The following is a 23,570-nucleotide window of genomic DNA, read 5'->3' as shown; positions in this document are numbered from 1 at the left end:
TGCTCCAGCTGGTCACGGTGACCTCGTTAGACTCCACCTACAGGCGTAAATCCGCCCATTGACGTATAGGCCCCGCCCTCTTCATCATATAAATACGTGTGCATGACTAGCCCTGTGGTAGTCACGTGAGTTCTGGGCTCTGACATGTATGTTGTCGCTGAGCACGGCGGGCACGCAGGAGTTAAGGATGCAGGAGGCCCGGATGATGATGCGGGAAGGAGGAAGGCGTGGCTTCCAATCAGATGCCAGCTTGGATGTAAGGGGCGGGGCTTAGCCGGTCCAGGCCCAGGGATGTGACGGGATGCTACGGGGAGCCGGGATACAGGACGAGGACCGGGAAGAGCTGGGCACGGGAGGGATACCAGCAGGAAGCTGGGGGAGGCAGAGAGCGAGGGGCTCCTGTAACACAATGGTACAGTCCATGTAGTATTCCTCTGCTATAGTGCCTGCCTCACACTGCAGCCAGCTGCTGGGCATTGTAGTCAGTGCCAGGGCCTCCATCATACGTAGCTGGCATTGGTCACTGGTGCAGTCTATTTACATGGTGCCATAGGGGGCTTTCCAGTATTGTAGTGGGTGCAATTTAACAATTTGCTGCCCTTGTCATCTGTTTACATGTCACCTCCACAGTATTGATCTAGAAATAGACCATGAAACATGTCATCTCCTGACCACTAGCAGTCATACGATTACATGCGATATCCACACCTATGACATGTATGGCTAGTGATAGAGGCTTGAGCATATGTAGCCGGATCTCAGTAATAACCTAGAGCACTGGTTGACGGGATTGACAGGAAGTGTTATCCTAGGGACAAAATATAAAGTAAAAACTGCTCGTACTTTGGTCATCCCAGCAGTATTACGTACTTAGTCACAGCTATCCGGCAGGACCAATGTTGGGAGCAGGGAGAATGGAAGAGTTCCATAGTGAGGAGGACGAGCCTTGGTATGACCACCATGATCTGGAGCAAGGTAAGAGATGTAATCCATTCACTTTATGTAGTTATGTATAACCGCCATCTATATGTCCTATTCATACACCAGATATAATGGAAGGTTTATCCAGCTTAGGACCACAGGGAGGGACAATAAATTGTAACCCCTGGTAGTCCATTTACTCCTGTGGGCACCGGGCAAGAGTTTACCAGGGTTCCAGGAGCCAGATCTGCGGACCATCAAAAGAGCTTCTCCAGCAGAGGACCCCCCTAGTCGGGCCAGGTTCACACTGTTTCTCCCTATGAGGCTGGGGCTACACTGCCACTTTTTGTAGCGCTACTAATGGATTTTAACTATTGAGTGACAGTTGCAACTAAGGGTATTCCTGTGGACCCTGCAGGTGTAGCTCAAGGGTTAAAATCAATTATTAGGTCACCGTGTAGGTGAGGAACACCTGCCCCTCTCCCCCACCTGACATCTGGTTATTCACTAAAACTTCTTTTTCTATAAGTATGGATTGTACCGTCCTGTTATTTCAACTAGAAGTTTATGAATAATTTGACAGTTGGGGCTTGTCCCTGCACTGCCCAATTGGTGATAACAGTATCAGACAAGACACACCCCTTTGACAGACACCAGGAGTGGTAACACCCAGTTGTCAATATATTCATAAATTTCTAGGAGGAACAAAAAAAGGGACGATACAATGTAAATGTTTGCTCGAGTTATTTCATGTAGAATACAAGTATTGGCAGGTATGTGGAGAGGGAGTCTATCCTCTTTGAGGCTAAAGCCTCGTGTTGTGGAAACAGCTATTTTTTTTTGTTGCAGATTTTGCTGGGTTTTTTTTTTTTTTTAGCCAAAGGCAAGAGTGGATTGAGCAGACGGGAGAAGTATAAGAGCTTCCTATATACTTCTCATTCCTTTTGTAGCCATTCTTGGCTTTCGCTTAGAAGATTCCTTTTGCTGCTATACTAGTGGTCCACAACCAGAAGCTTGGGAGCCGGGTGGCTTGTGACCCCCATGTTTGTCTTGCCATGGAAGCCCTTAGTAGTCGTCAAAATCACTGGTTAAAATATGACATAAAGACTGGCAATATTAAATCTGTATCTGAACATAGTGACAATTTAGATGGTATAATATAATACCGCTAGTATAATTACTGTAAGATATCTGCAGTCTCATCATTTACTTCTCTATCATTTATTAATACAACATGGCTCTCAACCAATAAAGTTGAATGTAGCACAAATGAAGAAAAGGTTGGGGGAGCAATGACCTATATTGAAAGAGACCTCGAGCTCCTCTACTGCATACATTGGCTCAGGGGTGAAGCTATAGGGGTGCAGAGGTCACAGTCACACCAGGGCTATGGTGGGTATGCAGACCCATCTGGCACATAAGAAGACAAATCACAAATGGCATAGTAGGGGGTCGGTCATGTTACATTAATACGTTACACCTCTGCCTCTATTTTGTGTTTGGGAGGATTTATCAATACTGGTGTTTCATACCAAAGCCCCAACAAGTTTAGGGCATACCTGATTTATCTAAAGGCTCCGACCTCTTAATAATTCAGGGTCATGTCCATGTGCCAGAATCTCTGCTTATCGGGGACTGGCGTAGATTTCATGTAAACTGGCATGAGTTATAACAAATATGTTGGGCTGAAGCATTCCCACCTCATGTGGTGGGTGGTGAGCAAGGCACAGAACAGGGGAGGTGGCATACACCTGAAAACTGGCATAAATGGGATATTAAATTTTCCCCATTTGTGTTTTAGGCTAAGGCCCCACGGGCCGTAAACGCAGTGATAAAGCGCTGCAGGAAGAACCGCTGCGTGATCGCATTGTGGTTCTTTCCGCAGCGCTTTGAAGAGAAAGTTTTGGAGTTTTCCTCCACAGACTTTCTCTTCCCATTATATCTACGGGAAAGCCGCCGGCGTTTCCGTAGATATAATCGACATGCTGCGATTTGCAAAGCCGCAACGGCTTTGCAAATCGCAGCATGTCCGCACTGCGTTTTTTTTTTTCTGCAAAGTGGGCATGGGATTCGCATGAATCCCATCCCCTTTGCTTGCACTGTAAAACGCTGTGATTTTTCCCGCAGAGTTTCTGCCGCGGGCAAATCGAGGCGTTTACATCCCGTGGGGCCCCGGCCTTAGCCTTTCATCGGGCGTATACAATCAGGACACGTGTGTCTGATGGATACAGGAGTATTTGTCACACATGGGGTGATATTATAACAATTACCTGTGGAGGTCACCAAGAGAAGCAATCTGCACATACCAGACACTTATTGGTATCCGTTTGGTGCTTGGAGACCTATGAAAATGTTAAAGTATACACCTGTAGTTTTTCCTGGCATATATTATATACTACGCTATATGCACAGATACATGGTTCAATGTCATACTGCAAGCCTAGGACCCACCAGTAAAAAAAATATTTAAAAATTCTAGAGGCCCGCTGTACAGCTACATGCAAGTATTACCTGAATATTCCCAAATTCCTAGAATATCCACAACATAAATGTATTTTTCAGTAGTATCGTACAGCCTAGCCCCTGCTGCTGCCTGACTCTTGCATAGGGCCCTCTTAGCATTGTGAGCTGGGAATATGTGCACACTCAGCAGCAGATGTCAGGTAGCAGAAAGATGCTGCAAGATGGTCGGTGACTGGGGCCCCGGCTGGCCTGATTCTGGACCTTGATGCCATCTTAGCTGCCCTGTGTGTCTACAGTACTGTAAATCAAATACACTGGGTAATTTCTGAAATAATCTAGCACTATATTATACTGACACATAGCCTGGTTGAGATGCTGTATGATGAGTATCTGTATGAAATACAATAAGTGCACTGTACCATGCCTACATGAGCTGGGGGCCCACCAGGCTCAGAGGGTACTCCTGTGGGCCAATCTAAGCCTTTGCCATCCTCGATGTTTTATCACAAACCTGGCACGTGCACTTCTTTGTGTGCATGTAGCCTTACAACAAAGCCAAGAAAAGTGGTTGTGAGGATTTCTTTGTGCTTAAGAAAGTAATATATTTATTTAAGGTAACTACTTGCAAGGGATTTACTGGCAACCATATTTAGACCTGCCAGAGAGGGACAAGCACTGACTAGACAAGTGGCATAAACCATGGAAGGATTGCATCACCTTTTTATACTCCTAGTATACAGCTAATTATAACAACTTTTTATAGACTAGTAGTGCAGGTGAATATAAGAAATTTTATAATCTATCTTGCTAAATAAAAATGCTTTAGTCCCATCTATAAAGTTAAGTTACTTCTAACCTAGAAGTCTATGGAGAGGGGAAGAGAAGACTGCTGGAAAGGAGACACACATACTGCAACTGATAAACTCCTCTATTTACTATATCTATTACAATAATGCTCTACTACTATACAGGTGGAGCAATCAATCACTTACTAGCTGGCAGCAACCTCTTCCTTCTCCATAGACTTCTGTGTGATAGGCTGGATACATATAGGGATGCTATTACATATAACAATCTGGACAAAAGGAAGGAGGAGGAAAACAGCCTGATAAGGGGAGTAGAAATCTTATTTCTTTAGAGGAGCTTTTATGTATCATCCATGTGTGGTATTATATACTGGTAGAAAGCCATCAGTGCTCTGAATTCAGAGCACTGTCAGCTTTCCCAGTATGCACCCCGAAGCTGGAGATATCGCCAATTCCGATTTCTCCCACTGTCAGAAGGGCAGGGTTTATAGCTGGGCTGTGAGGAACGCCTCCTCCCACTCCATAGTATTCTTCCAAAGGCTTCTACTGTCGGGAGGGGAGTTACTCACAGCCCAGTGATGATGCTAGGCTGTAAGTCCTGCCCTTCTGACGGTGGGGACATATCGGTGCCAAAACTAACCAGCAAAAAAAAATTCAGCAAATAATCCGCTTTCTACCAGCGTTTGTTATAGTCACCTGTACTATTATTAATGTATACTTGAATTGTAAGTGGCGGCACGCTATAAAGAAGAAAGCCAACGATGAGGCGTCACTTCAAAGCACATTTATTCTTTGAGCTCCCGGAGACCCTTCTATATCCGCTATGTACTTGCAGCCGATCTTTACCTTAGAGCTAGCCATTGTTTCTTTAATGAATTATGAATGTGCGGTGCCTGACAGTCTACAACAACGATCCATTCTTTGTTTCAAGAACACATGACTGTGAGATATGACTACAACTCGGGAGGAGGCGTTCGTATTAGAAATATGAATAATATATTTGTATTTTCCAGGAGTATATCAAGTAATAGGATGTGATTAATTCTTATTCCCTTTGTCAGATCTGCATCTGGCGGCAGAATTGGGGAAGACGCTGTTGGAGCGCAACAAGGAATTAGAAGTATCTCTGCAGCAGATGTACCTGAGCAATGAGGACCAGGTCCAAGAGATTGAGGTAACAGTAGAATACCAAACTTCTAAGGGCTAGTTCACACGTGAACTGCCCGCGCGGGTTTTGACACAGAGAGAGACGCGGCGAGCCGCGTCTCTCTCTTGTCAAAACCTGCCCGCCGCGACCATCGCTGTCACGCCTTAACCCTCTGCTGTCGGCTCAAATGAATGAGCCGACATAGGAGGGAGCTGCCGGGGGCGGAAGCCGCGCGGCTGAACCTGCGCGGCTTCCGCCTGAAGAAAGGACATGTCCTTTCTTTTCTCCGCTAGCAGCAGCTCGCCGCTAGCGGAGAACAGAAGCCCGGCGGTCTCCATAGACCACCATTATAAGGGGAGGTTTTGGACGCGAAATCCGCTGTCAAAAACCTCCCCTTATACTCACGTGTGAACTAGCCCTAAGGCTGTGGCTATATGCAGACTTTGGCGCACAGAGCACAGTGCAGAGCTGCCTTCCTAACAGCTAGTAAAAGTGTATGCAGTAGCGCCGCTACTCACAAGTTACCGCAACACAATGCTTGCAAATAATTCAAATTGTGGAAGTCTATCAGTCATAACATTCACTTTTACTAGCTACGATGAAGACAGCGCTGCACCTCAATTCTTGGCCATGTGACCGGTATCATGGCCAAAATCTCCATGTAGCCCTAGCTTTAGTGAATAAATATTTGGCTAAAAAGATAGTTAATCGCACTTAATGTGGTTGTCTACTCGCCAAAAAAGAAGTGTAAATCTTTATGAGCATGATTGAAGTAGCTCCAAACCAGATTTGGCTGCAAGAACCACTATGTCCTCCGGTCATGTCACGGGAACAATGTAGTGCTTCCTGGAATGGTGTGATGTCTAATGTGCTGATCACATGGTTTACTCTCCTGCTAGTCCCAGCACCTTAGAATTTGGGAGGCACATGCCTGAGGGGATCGGTCCTCTAGATTTCAGCCCCCTAAAACAGCTATCATGCTAGGCCCACCCACTCAGACTACAATATCAGAAGTCTGAGGAGATCGGACCGGCAGATGGAACATGATGTGATTACATGAATCACCGCATTGTTGCTACCATGTGATCAGGAACACACCAGACCACAGCATAGGCTAGGCCATCAATATTGGGGCCCCCAACTATTTGGGGATTAGCATGTAGTGCTGCCCTATTGTAGCCTATTAGTTCTGCTTACACATTGTGTACACATTATAATAGCAAAAAATTAGTTTTCCTTTTTTTTGGGGGGGGGGGGGAGATGTAATGAAGATATGTAATATATAATTGCTCACCTTGTTTGGTTGTGAGGTAGTTGTGCATGTAGGTAAAGACCAGGTGTGCAGGTCCTGGATCTCCATCACCAGGACATCAGTATGCAGCAAGACCAAAAGGATTTTTTAAAAATAATTTTTCTATTCTTTGGTTCCACAGTACCTTAGTAAACAGCTGGAGATGCTCCGCCAGGTGAATGAGCAGCACGCCAAGGTTTACGAACAACTGGACACTGTAGCAAGAGACCTGGAAGCCACCAATGTCCAGCTTGTACAGGAAAACAAGGTGGCTCAGCAAAAAATAGAAAGGTGTGAAGGTTTGCTGACTATTGATAACTTTTCATGGAACAGTTTACCATGAGTGTAGGGAAGCATTGCTGTTTATTCTAGACCTGATTCTAGATCTCCTTTACTTCTAGTTTAACAGATACAATAGATGGTCTACAAAAGCAGGTAGAAGATTTGCAGAGACAGGTTGAGGAATTGCAAGGCATGGAAAAGGTACGAAGCAGAAGGGAAAAAAGAGAAAGACGTCGCACTATCCACACCTTTCCTTGTGTGCGTGAACTGTGCTCCAGCAGCTGGTAAGTACTAAGATCTGTCTACAAGAAAATGGTCATTTCTTTAGCATTGGGCTGACAGGACGAGTGTTTAGTATGCAACAACTCCCATTTCTCTTGCCTGGTGTCACATGACCTTCTTGTTACAATATTTTCATATTTGGTAGGTTTGTAGCAGGATCTCTGCAACTGTCCTATAATTTCTGTAGAAATTGACGTGCTTTCCACAAAAATAACCCCAATGAGATGAACTGATCTGATTTTTACTAAGCACCAACGCATTCCTTGGCATGGAGATAATGCCTATGAGTAAAGAGCACATGAAGAGAATGACATAGAAGTGAAGCTGGCCATACACATTATGCCACCTGGATGAAGCGACCATCTAATGTTTATGGGGTTTCCTGAGTCTCCCTGACAGATGTTTTCAGGGAGGCAAGAGCTTGGGCATCTTACATTTCAACATGGCCTATTCTTTTGCATTAAAGGGGTTGTCCCATAACAAGGATCCTATCTATACTTCTAGTTTATGTGGATATAAGACTTTTCCCTAAATACATTGCTTTATCAATACTGCTTTGTTTGGCTGCTATCTTAATTTATTCACGTCATTGTTGACACTGGCCCTTGGGATTATCTGCTCATTTGTCAAGTGAGGTAGCTGCCTGCTCTCTGGGGGGGGGGGGGATGACAAGCAACGGAGCTCCTCATATAGGGGAGGAGGAGATGAGAGCTCTGGGATTACTGTGCTGTCTATCTTCAGCTTTTCCACTTATCAGCCAGTTTAATTGAATTTGGCTGATAAGGGATGGGATAGGGGGTCCCTTACCTCTGTATGTAATGCAAGCTGACTCAAATCCAGCTCTGCTACATCAGTTTCCACATCAGCGTCATACTGTGGATCATAGCAGAGCAAGTGAAACATATGCACAACCACCTGAACCGACCATACAAGTTAGTGTGGCTGTGCATAAAAATAATTAACCTCTGCACAGTAGAAATGTCATCCTAGTATCGTTGATAGTTTCTCATTCTTGTCTACAGGTATGAAGATACAGTCAGCAAGCATGCTTCCTGTCTGGATCTGTCTCAGAGACCTTTACAGCTAGAAAATCAGCGTTTGCAGATGGCTGTAAATGCGTTGCGGGCACAGGTGGCAGAGGAACGACAACGGAAGGAGAGAGCAGAACAAGAGTACCAGGTTGTCATCCAGGAGTATGCTGAGCTGGAGCAAAGGGCATGTGAGATGGAAAACTGCAAGATGCGAATAAAGGAACTGGAGAATGAACTGCAGGAACTACAGCAGATGAAGCAGGTGCGTTCATTCAGTAGAAAGCAAAGATCGATATAAGGCCGGGGCCTCACGGGCCGGAAACTCTGCGGGAAAAATCGTGACGTTTTACAGTACTTGCAAAGTGGATGGGATTCATGTGAATCTCATGCCCACGTTGCGGAAAAAATCACAGCGCGGACACGCTGCGATTTCCAAAACCGTTGCGGTTTTGAAAATTGCAGCATGTCAGTTATATCTATGGAAACGCCAGTGGCTTTCCCATAGGTATAATTGTAACAGAAAGTCCGCGGAGGAAAACTCTGCGTTCACGCCGCAGTTGTTCCCACAGCGCTTTAGCACGGTGTTTCCGGCCCGTGGGGCCTTAGCCTTAGGCTCCACATAGGAAGCTGCAGCCGAAAAAAACATTGTGGAAAAGACTGCGACTGAAACACACTGCAGGAGGAAAACTTTCTGTCTCTATTATACCTATATGGAAACCGCCAGCGTTTCTCTTGATATAATTGACATGCTGCAACTTACAAAAACGCAATGGTTTTTGAAATTGCAGCATTTTAACTGCTTTTTTTTTTTCTGCAATGTGTGGATGGGATTACCCAGAATCCCATCCACTTTGCATGTACTGCAATACAACAACACCACCTATTCACAACAGGGGGCCCCAGCCTAACAGTATGTTCAGAAACTGTAGCTGAAACTGCATCAAAAGAATATATCTAGTTATTTTACACGCATAAAATATGTTTCACCTGTCAAAAGTACTGTATCGGAACCTGAGGTGGAGGCCACCTCAGGTTCCGGTCCAAAATACTCTGCTCTGGATTAGGCCCAAATGAATGAGCCTAGTCAGGAGAAGGGAGTGTCTTCAGGTGGATTCGCGAGGTGACTTCCCCTGAAGATTGAGCATGCCCGTTCTTTTTTCTGGGAGCCAGAACAAACCACTCCCAGAAAAAAGAACTGACTGGCTCCCATTGATTTCAATGGGAGCTGTCTTTTTGGTCAGGATTTTGAGGCAGATACAGCCTCAAAATCCTGACCAAAATGCCCTGTGTGAACTTAGACTCCTGGGCCCAGATACAGCCATCAGTATCAAGTCAATGGGGTATGCGCTACCCCCAATGTTGGCACAAGTGTCCTTGAACATATTTTTCAGTCCTAGTGCCTTTTCTTTCCCTCCCTGCAATTATGACGTAATTGGTTAATAATTCTTCCCCAGTCTATGCCTATAAACAAGAGCTGTAATTGTGTCTTAGAAAGACAATTGTACAAAGACAAAGAGCAATCAAAGATGTCTTTGTTTTTAACATCTGCGCAGGCAGTGGCGGCAGCCTAGAATATCTGATCACTAGATGAATTCTCTGCCTTTACAGCAATGTATATACTGTATACTTCATATATACTGTATATTCACACAGGTCAAGCGTTATCTCCTAAGCCGGGGAGATAGCCTTTCACAAGCATTACTGGAGCCTCTCAACAAGACCCCAGAAACTGATGACCCTGAGCCATTAGAGGGGGACGATGATATGAGCAAGAATCCAGCATCTCCAAATGTCAGAAAAAGCTGCAGCGACACAGCACTGAGTGATGCCGCCAGCCGACATGAAGGAAATTATACCCTACATGCCAACAACACCAGACGCCGTGGCATGTCTATTCTGCGAGAAGTGGATGAGCAATATCATGCACTGCTGGAACGCTATGAGGAGCTGTTGGCCAAATGCAGGAAACATGAGGACAATCTCTGCCATGCTGGAGTGCAGACTTCTCGTCCGGTGTCCAGAGACAATTCCAGCAGAGACCTCCCTGCAGAGGATGTAGAACCAGAGAAGGCGCTTACACTGCAGCTGGAGGCCGCTGACCGACGGCTGGAACAGAGCCAACCAGAATACAAGGCTCTGTTTAAAGAGATATTTAACCGCATCCAGAGAACCAAGCAAGATGTTAGTGCTGAGAAGGGACCTGGTGGCAAGTGAGGCCTGTTGAGTCCAAATGTAAACACTAACCACCCCCTGCACTCTTATGTACTCCCAATGGTAGCCTGCGGAGCACTTTTTTCACTGCCCATCGCAAAGTGACATTGGCACACTCCTTAAGTGTTCACATATGAATCATCCAGTGCCCAGTTTTCTGAATAAGCTTTGTAATACACAGCCAATGCATTATTAATGTAGATGTGTATAATACCAGTACTATAGCAAAGCTGCAAAAGGAACAGCAGCTCAGGTTCACTTTAGACTTGTCTTATAGGTAGTGGGTATGACCTGCTACCCCCTCACCCCATAAAGTGGTCTGAGGTGTCCAAGAAAGAATTGTCTGGTACATAATATAGAACAGTACCTACTACTTACTCTATATCGTAGAAATCAACATGCATTAGTTCACTTTATATAGAAGCAACACTACTTTACCATGTAGCTACAGGTAGTATACAACACTATAGATATAAACAAAGGTGGGCACTACTATAGTGTGCAGTCTCCTGGGACATTTACGCTATATACCCTCCCGTCACCCAGTGTTTCTTCTTGTCAGGCACAAACCGTGCCGTAAGCATAGTGTCACCTCCACGTACCCCACTGGCAGTCATCTGGTCTTCAGTGTACCCCCTGTTCTCATCACATGACTTGCCTTAACTGTGCTGATGCTCCCTTTTGTTGCTGGGGGATCTCCAGGGCTTGTGATTCCCCTGTGTAATGCGTCCCCTCATGGACAGGGGCTAGGGTTTGATATTATACTGGAGTGGGGGGAGAGATCTGTGATTGAGCCGTAATGGACTGCACGCTATAATGGCATCCAATGATGTCACTGTCAGCCCATGTATTTTTGGCTGGAGTTGCCCTTACAGGTATACACAGCATGTCTGTTGTGTGGCATACATCTCGTATAAGAAGGTTTTTTTGGATAGGTCTCTTGCTGTAACGTTGGCTGTGCTTGCAGAGATGATATGCATCAGTGTTTTAAAGCTCTGCAGGGCTTGTCTCTGCGTTGTGCTGCTACATGTATTCTCCTTTAACGTTTTGTGTTTCTGTGAGTATGTCTCTCCCTTCCAAACCCAGGTAGAACTTAATATTGCAACTACAAAAAACAGCAGTGACATGGACATAAGGCCATTTATAACTTTTTATAAAAAAAATAAAAAAAACTACAACTTTAAAGGGTAGGTACCACAACTGTGATCTACCTAGTATTGCAGGTGAAGAGGGCCTGGCCCTGTCTCTCCACATTCACAGCGTCCCTGGACCTGTCACTGTGACACATTGCCGAGCAGCTAACCAGACTACCAGAAATATATGAACATTAACATCATGTGATCACCCTATTAAAGCCATGCTTCCAGCATCTAAGCAGTTAAAAGATGTCGTAGATGTACTGCGGGAGCCCAATCTTGTATGCAATAAGATGGCGGTTTATTGTGTATTTCTGAACATGTTATCCAAGACCCTGTGCGCACATCTTAGCTGACCGTCATTCACTACAAATATACTCACATCACTGCTTTGTTCTTACAAATGTAATTGCACTTGCCAACAAATACCCTGCAGATTCATTTACTAGAAATGGACTTTTTTTTTTTTCTCTTTTTTTTTATAAATGCAGTTTTTGAAGTCCAAAGAGTAGATGGATTCAAAAAAGTACTACTACCTGTTCTTATGTGTTCTTCCCTTATCATCCTATTGATCATATTGGTTTTGAAACGGCACACCCAACCGTGAATCTGGTGCTCGGATAGAATCCAAGTATATATACCAGCAATTCCAAACAGGGGTGCTGTGGTGTCTTGAAAACCTCCCATGGGGCCTCAACACTGTGGTTGTGAGGATGACTTCATGCAACCTTGTGTCCTTATTTATTTTTCGTCTTTTGTAAAATTATTTGTTAGGGGTACCCCTAGGAAATTGTTTTGTTCCAAGGGTGCCCTGAGTCTGAATAAAAAAAACAAAAAACTTTGACATGTACACGTATAAAGTGAATCCGGCACTCCACACGACTTCAAAAATTGCATTAGAAAACCTGAATGTGTAAACACACCCTTAAAAGTGCTTGACCTGCCCCATGCATTTAATTTTACAGACAGCTTACAATTCTATAAAAATAACAAAGGGAATTACCCAGTACAGTACCAACCCCAGCTGCTCATCTGGTGATGTTTTACAAGCCCCCCCTTAGGTCTCTGTGCTTCCATGTTGACTTGATATCTGATTGCTAAAGCCATTCACAGACTGTAGTAGTTGCATATGGTCTGTTACACATGTTGACTTATTGTAGTGGTCAATGTTGGGTCTGGTTTATATCTGCGTTCGGGTTTCCGTTTGGGGACCCCTTGAACGAGAACCTATCCGAATAAATTTTTTTTTAAAAAAGCGGTTACCTAAGAAACCTGCGGACCTCATAGACTATAATGGGGTCTGTGCTGTTTCCACACAAAAAATGCGGGGAGAAAAGTGCTGATTGCACTTGTGGGATCGAAATGGCCCGAATGCAGATGTGAAGCGGCCTCATTGACAGAGACGGGTAAACAGAGACTGTCGGGGACTCTGGAACAGGAATGGCAGTGGGTTGGTTAATTGAGAATTCCTCCTTTTGTTCCTCATTTTATTCTGTTGTAGTTTTTGTGAGGATAGACAGTCCTTTTAGGACCCTTAAATGTCCCTTTGAGAGTGACATTTAAGTTTGGCCTTTGGGAGCCATGTATCAAGAAATGTTTAGAAATGACTTATCGTTGGCAACAAACTTATTGAAATATCAGGTAATATTTCAGAGATTTGTTGCTTGTGTATTTTTTTTTGCCATAGATAATTGGCAAATATTGTCTCATTTGCGTAGATGGTGCGTTGTGCCTCACAACTTTTTACATTTTCTTATGCTTGATACATGGTTGCCTAGTTTTTAAGATGCTTATACAGTACATGTGCGAGGCAAAAAAAAAAAAAAGCTATCTGTGTTTTGTTTTTTACCTAATGAAATCATGCAAAAAACATGGCCGATCTGCAAAGTGGCATTCTACAATAGCTTCACCTTTGGCCAATGAATCAAAATCCCTTTTTTTTTTTTTTTCTGATGTCTCCTTGGTAACAGACTACAAATAAACGGTGTAGTCTGATCCTGTACAAGTAAAACAGAACCCTAAGTGCTCGTTCACACAGGGCAAGAGGGGGCGGATTATGGCGCTGAATCCACGTCATAATCCGGCCCCTCACAATGGAGGTCACAATGTCGCACACGGGGGGGAAAAAAAAAAAGCGAGCTGCCCTTTCTTCAGGCGGACTCCGCAGCTGATTCAGCAATGGCGTCCGCCTCGCGGCAGCACCCTCCGGTCTAGGCCCATTCATTTGAGCCTACTCCGGAGGGGAAAGTCGCAACAGTCGTGGCAGGTGCATTTTGGCCCTATTCTGACGCGGCTTCCCGCGTCACTCTCAGGACCAAAATCCGCAAATCTGCTTATCGTGTGAACGGGGCCTAACACAGGGGACAAGAAGAAAAGAAAGAAGTATAGGATAGATATGTCGTATTGTACATGTGCCTGCAGGATCAGACTATAGAGTTTGATTGTAGTCTGTTACCATGCAGACACGTAGGCGCTGTAGACTCAACATGACTGGAAAGTTGCTTTATTTTTCATTTGTTTCATTGGTGCTGCATAGCATGCTGTGAAATTGACAAAGTTTTGCTCTCATTGTGTTAATCCCATTATTAAATACTCCGTGTATGACAAAAGTATATTTGTCATTGCAGTAAAGAACTGCAGGGATGAAAATCCTATAACTAGGGCATGTATGAAAGTACCTTTATGCTTTGCTTGGGACCAGTTAGAGGCAGCTGACTACTAATATTTGCCTAACCGCTCACATCTGTCAACTTCTAGCAATTCACACGGTGATACTTGACTCCCATTTACAATAGACATAGTCTAATTGTTGGCCGGGACAACTAGGAAATACATGGCAATTGGCAAAGCACCTTGCCCATGAAGGCACTGCCAAGTCAACCACATGCTGCAGAAGATGTGGCTATGCAAACGTGAAAGGGTTGTCTGGGACTCTGATACCAAACTCCATTTCCTCTTCTCAGGCAGTGACATCACGTCCATTGGTGACATGGCCATTTGATGGCTGTGCTACATTAAAATGATTGGGACTGAGCTCTAATACCAAGCACAGCCATCATATAATGTACGGCTCTGTGGTGGAAAGTAGTGATGAGGCCACGGCAATCAATATCCTAGTGCTGACTCCTTACTACAATGGGAAGCTCCAGCTTTCACTGGATTTGTTTTACAATGTATGGAAATGTTATGGAAAGAAGAAAAGCGACTTCTCATCCTGAAGGAATTAATAAAAAAAACTATACTAGAAATATCTAAGCTATCCCACCTTACCCTATAACCTTGGGGGAAAATATGCAACCCCAAAATTTCATATACACCAATGCCTAGCCAATGTCTATGGGCCTTGAATTTCACCACTCACTGGAATGTTGAAGGTTGGCAGATGTACCCATCAGTATTATCAGCTTGTAATTATTGCACCCCCTGCTGGAGGGCATTATACAGCCATGGAAAACCATACTCGAACCGAATTGGTCAGCCATTTTAGTCCAAACTTTTTAATATACATTGCGTCCTGGGTTTGAATATTATTTATTCTGTAATATATAGGTAAGAATTATTATATATTGTCACTTGCCTCTTGACATGTATTCTATAAGGTACGGGAAGTCCATATGACCGTTGGCATCGGTAGCTTTTGTGAGTGATGCTCAGGTGTTGGACGCTCTTCTGCTAAAGATGGCATGTGAAGACTATTACATATACGTACTGTATATGTATGTGCAAAATTCTCAGGTTGGGGTGACATTCTCCTCCTGGAGGTCAGTGTTATCTATGCCCCTACTGTATGATCTGGAACAATGTGACATCTCAGTATTAGCCTCAAACAGGCCATTTCTATATAAATGAAGGCCATAAAAGGGGAACTTTAATTACTCTTCTACGTAAAGTTGCTTTAAGGTAATAAATATACTAGAATATAACTAAGTATGGTGTCTGTGTTTCTTTGTTATAAATAAGTACAGTAGTAACAGCAAATCTATACAAGTAGTTATTGCCAGGGCTGTGGAGTCCATAGGCCAAACCACTCACTCCAACTCCTCGATTTATAAACAGTCCAACTCCTTGGTAAGGCTGCGTTCACACTAGCGCTCTGTTTCCATTTGGAGATTCTGTCCCCCATTCCGCTTGAAAAATGCAGACTTCTCTCTCTGCGTTTTTCACGTCGAAACCCATTATAGTCTATGGGTCCGCGGGTAACCGCTTTTTAAGTGGATTGGGTTTATGGTTTTTGGGTCCCTATGCAGAGCCAGTCAGTAGCAATAAATATCCTCTCATTCATTAAATGGAATTCCTATGAAAGTAAATATGCAACAACCTATACTGCTTATTAATTATACAATATTAATAATTTTGGAATATAATCAATTTATTTTTAAAGCAAAGTGGGAATTTTTTTCTGACTTGCCTTGATAATCGCAGGTCCATCTGACAAATATGTCTGACACTTTGGAATCTGCAGCAAAATCTGAAACTGACAATCGGATTTCTGCCATAGATTTGTGGTTTCACATGTGGCGGATGCACACAGGATTCAGCCCCATTCAATAAGAGGTACAAGTCAGATCACTAGTGATCCCAGCAGTCCCATTTCTCCTCTCTGTACGATAGCATTGAGAAGCTTGAATGGAGCGACAGTAGACCATGCAGCCTGTTCTTCCATTCAATGTCTGTAGGTCGATGGAAGAAGCTGCGCACAAGTTTGTATGTCTCTATATAGTACTGCATGCGGTTTTGCAGAACCCATTAGTCAACTTTAACGAAAGGTTTTGAAAAAAAACTATTTTATACCGGTATATAGGTCAACATCAGAATGCCCATTAGTAATTCTTCCTATGATTGCCCCACCCCATAGGTTCATTGGTCTAGAATACTTGCCACATACAATCTAAAGTGTTTGACTCTTATAAGCCCACCCCACCCCAAATAACATTCACAGGTGCACACCTTACTTCCTACCAGAACATAACCTGCTCTGCAGAATTGTTGCTGAAATAGACTCGACCAAAATTTAAAGGGGTTGGCCATCTGCTTTCAAACCCTAATATGCTAAAAATAAGAAGTAATACATCTACTCATTCCTTGCTGCTCCTGATCTTCTATTTCTGTACTTCCTGGTCCACCATGACACAGAAATGGGACCACCTAGCTGTAGTGGACCTGACCGTGATTGGTTACATGTCTGTGAGAGCAACCAAGAAGTACAGAGAGAAGCAGGACACCCAGGATGTTTTGGAACAAAGAAATAGACTGCTATTCACTGAAAGCAAGCAAGCAAAAATAGGGTCCTCCGACTGTCGACATCCAAAAAGAAAATTCTGCTGCACACTCTAATTTTGCAGTGAAAGACTAAGTCTTTTATTGTAGATATAACAAAAATTTGATGCGCCATGGACATAAAGACATATATATGTGCAAAGTAGAAAGAAAGATCAGTTGGTAATGGGACGTTTCGGTCATCCGACCTTCCTCATGCCTGATCTATGTAGGAAAGTGCTCCACTAATGCCATGGGAGCACTTTGCATTTCCTACATAGATCAGGCATGAGGAAGGTCAGATGACCGAAACGTCCCATTACCAACTGATCTGTCTTTCTACTTTGCACATATATATGTCTTTATGTCCATGGCGCATCAATTTTTTATTATATCTACAATAAAAGACTTTGCCTTTCACTGCAAAATTAGAGTGCGCAGCAGAATTTTCTTTCTGGATGTCGACAGTCGGAGGACCCTATTTTTGCTTGCACCTCCATTTTTACACGGGAGTGTGCGGTACCATTGTTATTTTAAACTTTGCTATACGCTGACTGGCTTCTATGGACTGCTATAGACTGACTGGCTTCTATGGACTGTTATAGGCTGACTGGCTTCTATGGACTGCTATAGACTGACTGAATACTATGGGCTGCTATAGACTGACTGGCTTCTATGGACTATTATAGGCTGACTGGTTTCTATAGACTACTGCTTCACATGAGGCCTCTTCTCTCCAATTCCCGCAGAGCAGCCATACAACAGCCCGTGTTCTAGGGGCGGAACTAAGTGCTCGGCGCTCTAGTTTACAGGCGGAAGATTATTGTGTTGCACTACACACAGGAAGCTCATTACATCCAATATGGCACCCGCCAGTTTGCTGCCCCGGTTGTCGGTGTTTCGTGCTCTCGGTATCCGGTACTCCTCCGGCTTTCAGAGCGTCTATAGCTTAGAGAAGTTATATCCAGACGGCATTAACCGGACGGCAGAGGTGAGCAGGAGCTGGGGGAGGGACAAGCTGTGTGTGGTGTGTGACTGACAGCTGGCTCCACCAATGAGGAGCGTCCTCCGGCCTGTCATTGACCTGCTGGAGCTGCTCACATGGGGGTGACATTGGAGATCAGCGCTATACATTAGGGTGTTAGACTTACAGGACACCACATTATTAATGGGGTTGTCTACGGTAATAGCTGATCCTCAGGATAGGTGATAAATGTCTGATCACAAGGGGCCCCTTCTGAATAGAGTCATAGTCACATGTATATGGGCAGGCTAGCCATTCAAAGTGTATGGGACTAAGTAAAATGGCTGAGTGCTGTACAAGGCCATCTCCATGAACCCTATAGAGATTTAAAGAGGTTGTCCAGGTCTATTAATTTTACCAAAAAAACCCTCCTAGGAGGTTCCCACTGTATGTAGGTCCGGTAGTGGTGCTGAGCCTGATGCGGGTGTGTTAGCTTTGCAGTCTAGCTGATGGGCTAAAAAAGGAATGGGAAATACATAGGAATTACTTATAAGGGCTGTAAGGCTCGACCTTCTGACAGTGGAGAGACATCAGTGCCGAAATTAACGGTAGCACCGGGGTACACACCGGGAAAGCCAACTGTGCATGTGAATCTAGTACACTATTGGCTTTCTAGCATCAAATAATACCACACATAATTGAGGACATAAAAGGCCCTCTTTACGTTTGTTATATAAGTAGATAATCCTACGTAGTTGGTAATACTGTTCTACTTGTCTGTGCATTTGATATCTAAACTGTAATGACTTTTACATATATCATTTTATTCTAACGTTCTCTCATTTATTGTTACTACAGGTAAAAAGACAGAATCTTATAGACATTCCCGTGGGTGAGTTGTTCCTTGTGACCCTTTGTTATATAGTTTGTTCCTATACCGTAGTTGTATACCTATACCTATACCGAAAGGATAGGTATTAAATGGATTGTTCTAATACTTAAGCTTTTGACCAGTCCACAGAATTGATGAAGAATGTTTGATCAAAGGGAAAATCCATCTGTCCTTGTTTGAATAGAGCAGCGTTCATACATGGGCACTGCTGCTCCATTCATCTTTATGGGACTGCTGGCAATAAAAGAGCAGTAGTCTCCAAGCATAGTTTTTGAAGAGAGCAGCCAAGACCGTTATTCAGAGGTTGATCCCCACCAATCACATACTTATCTATACTGTGAATAGGTAATACGTGTCAATCTTGGGACAATGTAATTAATTAAGAAGTTGCAACCATGGCTTCAAATGGAAGTACAGAACTATCGCCATGTATGAACATAGAAGTAAAACTGCCATATTACAAGAAAAATGTATGCCATGGTCCAAGAGAACATCCAAGATGACTAAGATTTAATTTGAAGTTTAAGAGATTTACTTGGTAACTTATTAACAATATATATTTCCACAGATCGTTTGACCGTCTCGTATAGCAAGAGCAGCGGTCCAGGAGGACAGAATGTCAACAAAGGTAAGAGAATGTGTATGAAGGTGACTGAAGTGATTAAAGGGGTTTTCAATTCAAAATGGAAATCAGTTTAAAGAAAAAACAATACAATTTAAAAAAGGGGAGCCATAATCACCTATTCCATTCTGTGCACACACTGAGGCCGTTTAAGTATCTGTTGTGCCCAATCTCTGGCCTCATGGGTCATGTACAGGGTTCTGGTGCAGTATTAGCAGTGAAATCACCTTGCCACCTCACTTCTGGACCAGAAGGAGATGTTGGAATCGGGGAAGGTGCATGCCGCTATGGAGGACTGTGGGCAGATGAGTTTTGCCTTTTTTATTTTATCCTGAACCCAACCCTTCCTGGGTTCTCAGGTTGGATTGGAAAACCCCTTTAACACCTGTGACTCAATACTTTTATCCATAGTTTGTGTCTGACTGGTAAATGTCTCAAAAATGGAAGTTACTCTTACTTTCTAGATGAATGGCGTTAGGGTTGTGCATGTCCCTTGCTTTCCATTCAGCTGTATAAGGCTGCCACAGTGAGCTGGACGCTGTTACTAGATTGTGTTTAGCAGTTCCATTGAAATGAATGGAGCATAAGGGACTTGCATATCCTTTGCTGAATTTGTTCTGAGAGGATAATTCTCTATACTGGGGCAATGCCTTTAAACAAAACCTTTGTGTTTCCAGAGGCTCAGGCTTTTGCCCCATGCTTTACACTGCGTGTTCAGATTGGCCTCTATGTATGTATAATCACATACCTGGGAGGATGCCAGTTTGCTTATTTTTTTTTTTTGTGTTCGCACAGTTAACACAAAGGCTGAAATCCGATTCCACTTGTCCTCAGCGGACTGGATCCCAGAAGATGTCAGACAGAAGATCTCACTGCAGGTAATGGATTGTTGCTTGAGGTGTTCAGACAATGGTCAGAACATTAGAAAACACTTTAAAAGCTGCATCTATCAGATGCTTGTGTTTCATGGCGTGTTACATTGTCCGCTCCTGCATTCTGTAGAACAAAAACCGCATAAACCGGAACGGAGAACTAATTGTAACCTCGGAAGTGAGCCGGTACCAGATGCGCAACATGGCCGACTGTCTGGAGAAAATCCGAACAATGATTTCTGAAGCCAGCCAGAAGCCGAAGCCTGTGTCGGAGGAAGATATTAAACTACGGCAAGCCAGGTATGTAATTTACTAGAGGGCTAGATATGGATCCACTTGTTTTCTGCATAGAGATAGGTAACATTCTTAATTAACTGCGTATAAGCATTTAGAGCTGATACTTGTCACTTGCCATTGGATGGATTCGGCTGAGACCTGTGTTATATAGGTTTATGTTATAGTAAGAGAAGCTGAGTTCTGGTATATAATGGAGGGAGAGAAGCTGAGCTCTGTGATATATAGGGGTATATGATAGTTAGAGAAACTGAGCTCTGTGATATGTAGGGTTTTATAATAGAGGGAGAGAAGCTGAGCTCTGATATATAGGTTTATATAATGGAGGGAGACAAATTGAGTTCTGTGATACATAGGAGTATACGATAGAGGAAGAGAAGCTGAGCTCTGTGAGATATAGGGATAATTTGATCCCAGCTATGTTTGCTGTATGTAATTGTTTTATCGTATTTTGTCTATAGGTTGGAATCTATGAACAGAGAACGTCTGCGACAGAAGAAAATCCATTCCTCAATAAAACAGACTCGTAGTGTAAGCTTGGACTGATGCTGGACAAGGATCACATCTTCTTACTTTACAGCGACATGGTTTCCCCCTCGAAGTGGAAAATGACAGTTATGAAGCCTTGTCTTGTTCCCAAATCTGAAGTCCTTTTTTCATCATGTTATTGTTGAAGGGAATCTGTCAGGTCCAGTATGTCTCCCAAACAGCAATAGCGCTGTGTATTGAGGATTTAATTAATAGTAGCAAAAACTTATTTTTGTGGCCAGAAACCAACAAAATAATGCGCAGATATTTTTTTATTGCTGTGCAAATCAGAGATGAATATCTCTTCATGGCTTCATTGGTTTGTGGCTACATACATATGTTCCTGCTCCTATTACTGCCTACTACATGTCCAGTTATTGATTTAGAAGATATTTTGGACCTGACAGACTCCCTTTAAGGACTGTTGGGTAATAAAATGATTGAACATGTGGTATCCACACCTTAAGACCTAAGATTTATTGCCAATAAAAGTGAATTAATAAACCTATGTATATGGAAAGTTTGTGTCAAAATTTTTGAAAAGTGTGCATGATGTATATTGTAAATGTCAGAGAAAACCAGCAACATGCAGATCTGGCAGTTTCTGAGACAAGTCTGAAAGCTTATTAACCACTTCCGGACCGCCCATAGACTATATACGTCCGGGAAGTGGTTGTCTAGTTCTGACCGGACGTACCTCTACGTCCAGTCAGAACACAGCAGCTGCACGGAGATCGTGCAGCTGCTTTCACTAGGAGCCGGCTGTAACTTTAGCCGGAGCTCCCAGAGAGAAGACAGGGCAGATTTATTACCTCCCCTGCCTTCTCGATCGCTGTGTATACAGCGCTCAATGAGCGCTGTATACACAGCTATGGACGCAGCCATAATTCAGCTGCCCTCTGACCCAGCGGACACGTGATCCACCGGGAGCAGAGTCTTACAAGAGCTGCTGGGTCCTACAGGACTCAGATCAGCTCAGTAAGCTGTGTATACAGCGTGCAGGAGGCTGGATTCCTCCTGTATCTGAGGTTAAATGTAGCAGCCCCAGTTCTAGGAGAAATCAGCCTCAAGTACAAAAAAATAAGTGATCAGATGTCCCCAAAGGTCTCTTATTACCTTATGGGGACACAATCTGAAAAAAAAATATAATAAAAAAGTTTTTAAAAAATGTAAATAAAATAATAAAAAATAAATAAATAATACGCTAATAAAACGCCGTTATTAAAGGTTATAGCCCCACCCCCGACGACACCATACAAAATAAAAATTACCGTAACGGAGAGGAAAAACTATATTATAAAGTTTTTCAGTGACACTTTGTGTTATTAAATTTAAAAAAAAAAAATTGAAAACCAGACACAATTTCCCTCCTATTTTGTTTATATTTTCCCAGATATAAAAAAAATTAAAACACATTCGAAAATAAAGATAACATAAAAATAAAGCCCTATGTGTCCCCGAAAAAAGACGCAAAAATTAGTTGACTGAGACATATGGGAAAAATGTTACAGCCCTCAAAACCGCACATACAAAATAAACCTAAAATGTGTCTGGTCCTGGACCACAAATTGGCCCGGTACTGAAGTGGTTAAATAAAGTATTGGGATATGTTCATACGGCAGAAATACACACCTGTATTTTTACAATGGCCTTGAGTTCCTTCTGCGGTTTGTAGTTTGGGTAAGTTTCGCTAGTAAATCGCTAGTGGAAAAAAATGCGAGTGACTCTCATTGAAATGAATGGAAGATGTTTTTGCAGGCGGATTCCGCTTCAAAATCCGTCTGCAAAAAACTCTGTGAACATACCCTTTGACTGGCATGGGTCTTCACACTGGGTAGCCCCATTCAATATGAATAATCTGTGACCACCCATTGCAGTTTTACCGCAGACATTATGCCAAGCTTGGACATACCGCCTTCATTTTTATGTGGTTTATAAAACCATACACAGAAAAAAAAAATTCCCAATGGTGTGGTTTCCCATTGAAAATAAAGAAATTTTAATGCAGGTAGTTTATGACATGGTTTTCAGCAAGTAAAATGCACAAAAAAAAATACTGAGCAAACATATCCATTTGCATATCCACTAGATGACACAGATGATTATCGAGCAGGTCCTGTCCTAGGCCGTGCCATCAGAACAAAATGAATCGGAAGACCTGAGTGTCATCTGCAATCTACTGCAAGTTGGGCTCCACATCAGAAGCACACTCGGTCGTGTGCATTGGACCTAAATCTGCAGGGTGAGGGGCAGGTTCTTGCAGCTACTAAACTAACCTAATAGTAACATAACGCTACCCAATGTCAAGTAGCTGTAAACGGTATCTTATGTTGCACAAAAAAAAAAAAAATGATGGCTTTTTTCTAAACCCACATAAGGACACGGCCATTTTTCATATAATAATATGGAGGATGTCAGATATTTAAATATGGAGCTGAGCAGCCGCCAAAGTTGACAGATCTCTGCTGTATTATTCGGCAGAAACCTGGCACTAATGCCAGCAAACAGTGCCCGCACTTTGCCAGTGGTACCTGGGGATCGCCGGCATCTGGAGCGAGATCCGGGTCCAGCA

General features: G+C 43.3%; 2 protein-coding genes across 2 annotated transcripts; both read left to right on the top strand.

The window, feature by feature from the left end:
• The first annotated feature begins 115 nt into the window (after positions 1-115).
• Positions 116-15,488, top strand: CDR2L (cerebellar degeneration related protein 2 like). Its single transcript, XM_075277234.1, has 6 exons — positions 116-975; positions 5,252-5,364; positions 6,771-6,919; positions 7,030-7,194; positions 8,215-8,485; positions 9,877-15,488. The coding sequence occupies exons 1-6, from the start codon at positions 897-899 to the stop codon at positions 10,435-10,437; spliced, it is 1,338 nt and encodes a 445-aa protein (XP_075133335.1). The 5' UTR covers positions 116-896; the 3' UTR covers positions 10,438-15,488.
• Positions 15,489-17,672: 2,184 nt separating this feature from the next.
• On the top strand, positions 17,673-21,508 carry MRPL58 (mitochondrial ribosomal protein L58). The gene is made up of 6 exons (XM_075278743.1): positions 17,673-17,817; positions 18,649-18,682; positions 19,251-19,310; positions 20,100-20,182; positions 20,307-20,476; positions 20,932-21,508. The coding sequence occupies exons 1-6, from the start codon at positions 17,689-17,691 to the stop codon at positions 21,014-21,016; spliced, it is 561 nt and encodes a 186-aa protein (XP_075134844.1). The 5' UTR covers positions 17,673-17,688; the 3' UTR covers positions 21,017-21,508.
• The last annotated feature ends 2,062 nt before the right edge of the window (positions 21,509-23,570 follow it).

Source organism: Leptodactylus fuscus, chromosome 6 (genome assembly GCF_031893055.1).
Source record: "Leptodactylus fuscus isolate aLepFus1 chromosome 6, aLepFus1.hap2, whole genome shotgun sequence".
Taxonomy (NCBI): domain Eukaryota; kingdom Metazoa; phylum Chordata; class Amphibia; order Anura; family Leptodactylidae; genus Leptodactylus; species Leptodactylus fuscus.
The sequence above is the reverse complement of the archived record's forward strand: the minus strand, read 5'-3'. Positions and strand labels throughout refer to the sequence as shown.

Bases quoted from the DNA above. Each gene is read 5' to 3' on its own strand.
- CDR2L (XM_075277234.1), top strand. From the start codon at position 897: ATGTTGGGAGCAGGGAGAATGGAAGAGTTCCATAGTGAGGAGGACGAG. The intron at 5,365-6,770 runs GTAACAGTAGAA...TTGGTTCCACAG, and splicing joins ACCAGGTCCAAGAGATTGAG to TACCTTAGTAAACAGCTGGA. The intron at 7,195-8,214 runs GTAAGTACTAAG...TCTTGTCTACAG, and splicing joins GAACTGTGCTCCAGCAGCTG to GTATGAAGATACAGTCAGCA.
- MRPL58 (XM_075278743.1), top strand. From the start codon at position 17,689: ATGGCACCCGCCAGTTTGCTGCCCCGGTTGTCGGTGTTTCGTGCTCTC. The intron at 18,683-19,250 runs GTGAGTTGTTCC...ATATTTCCACAG, and splicing joins TCTTATAGACATTCCCGTGG to ATCGTTTGACCGTCTCGTAT. The intron at 20,183-20,306 runs GTAATGGATTGT...TGCATTCTGTAG, and splicing joins GACAGAAGATCTCACTGCAG to AACAAAAACCGCATAAACCG.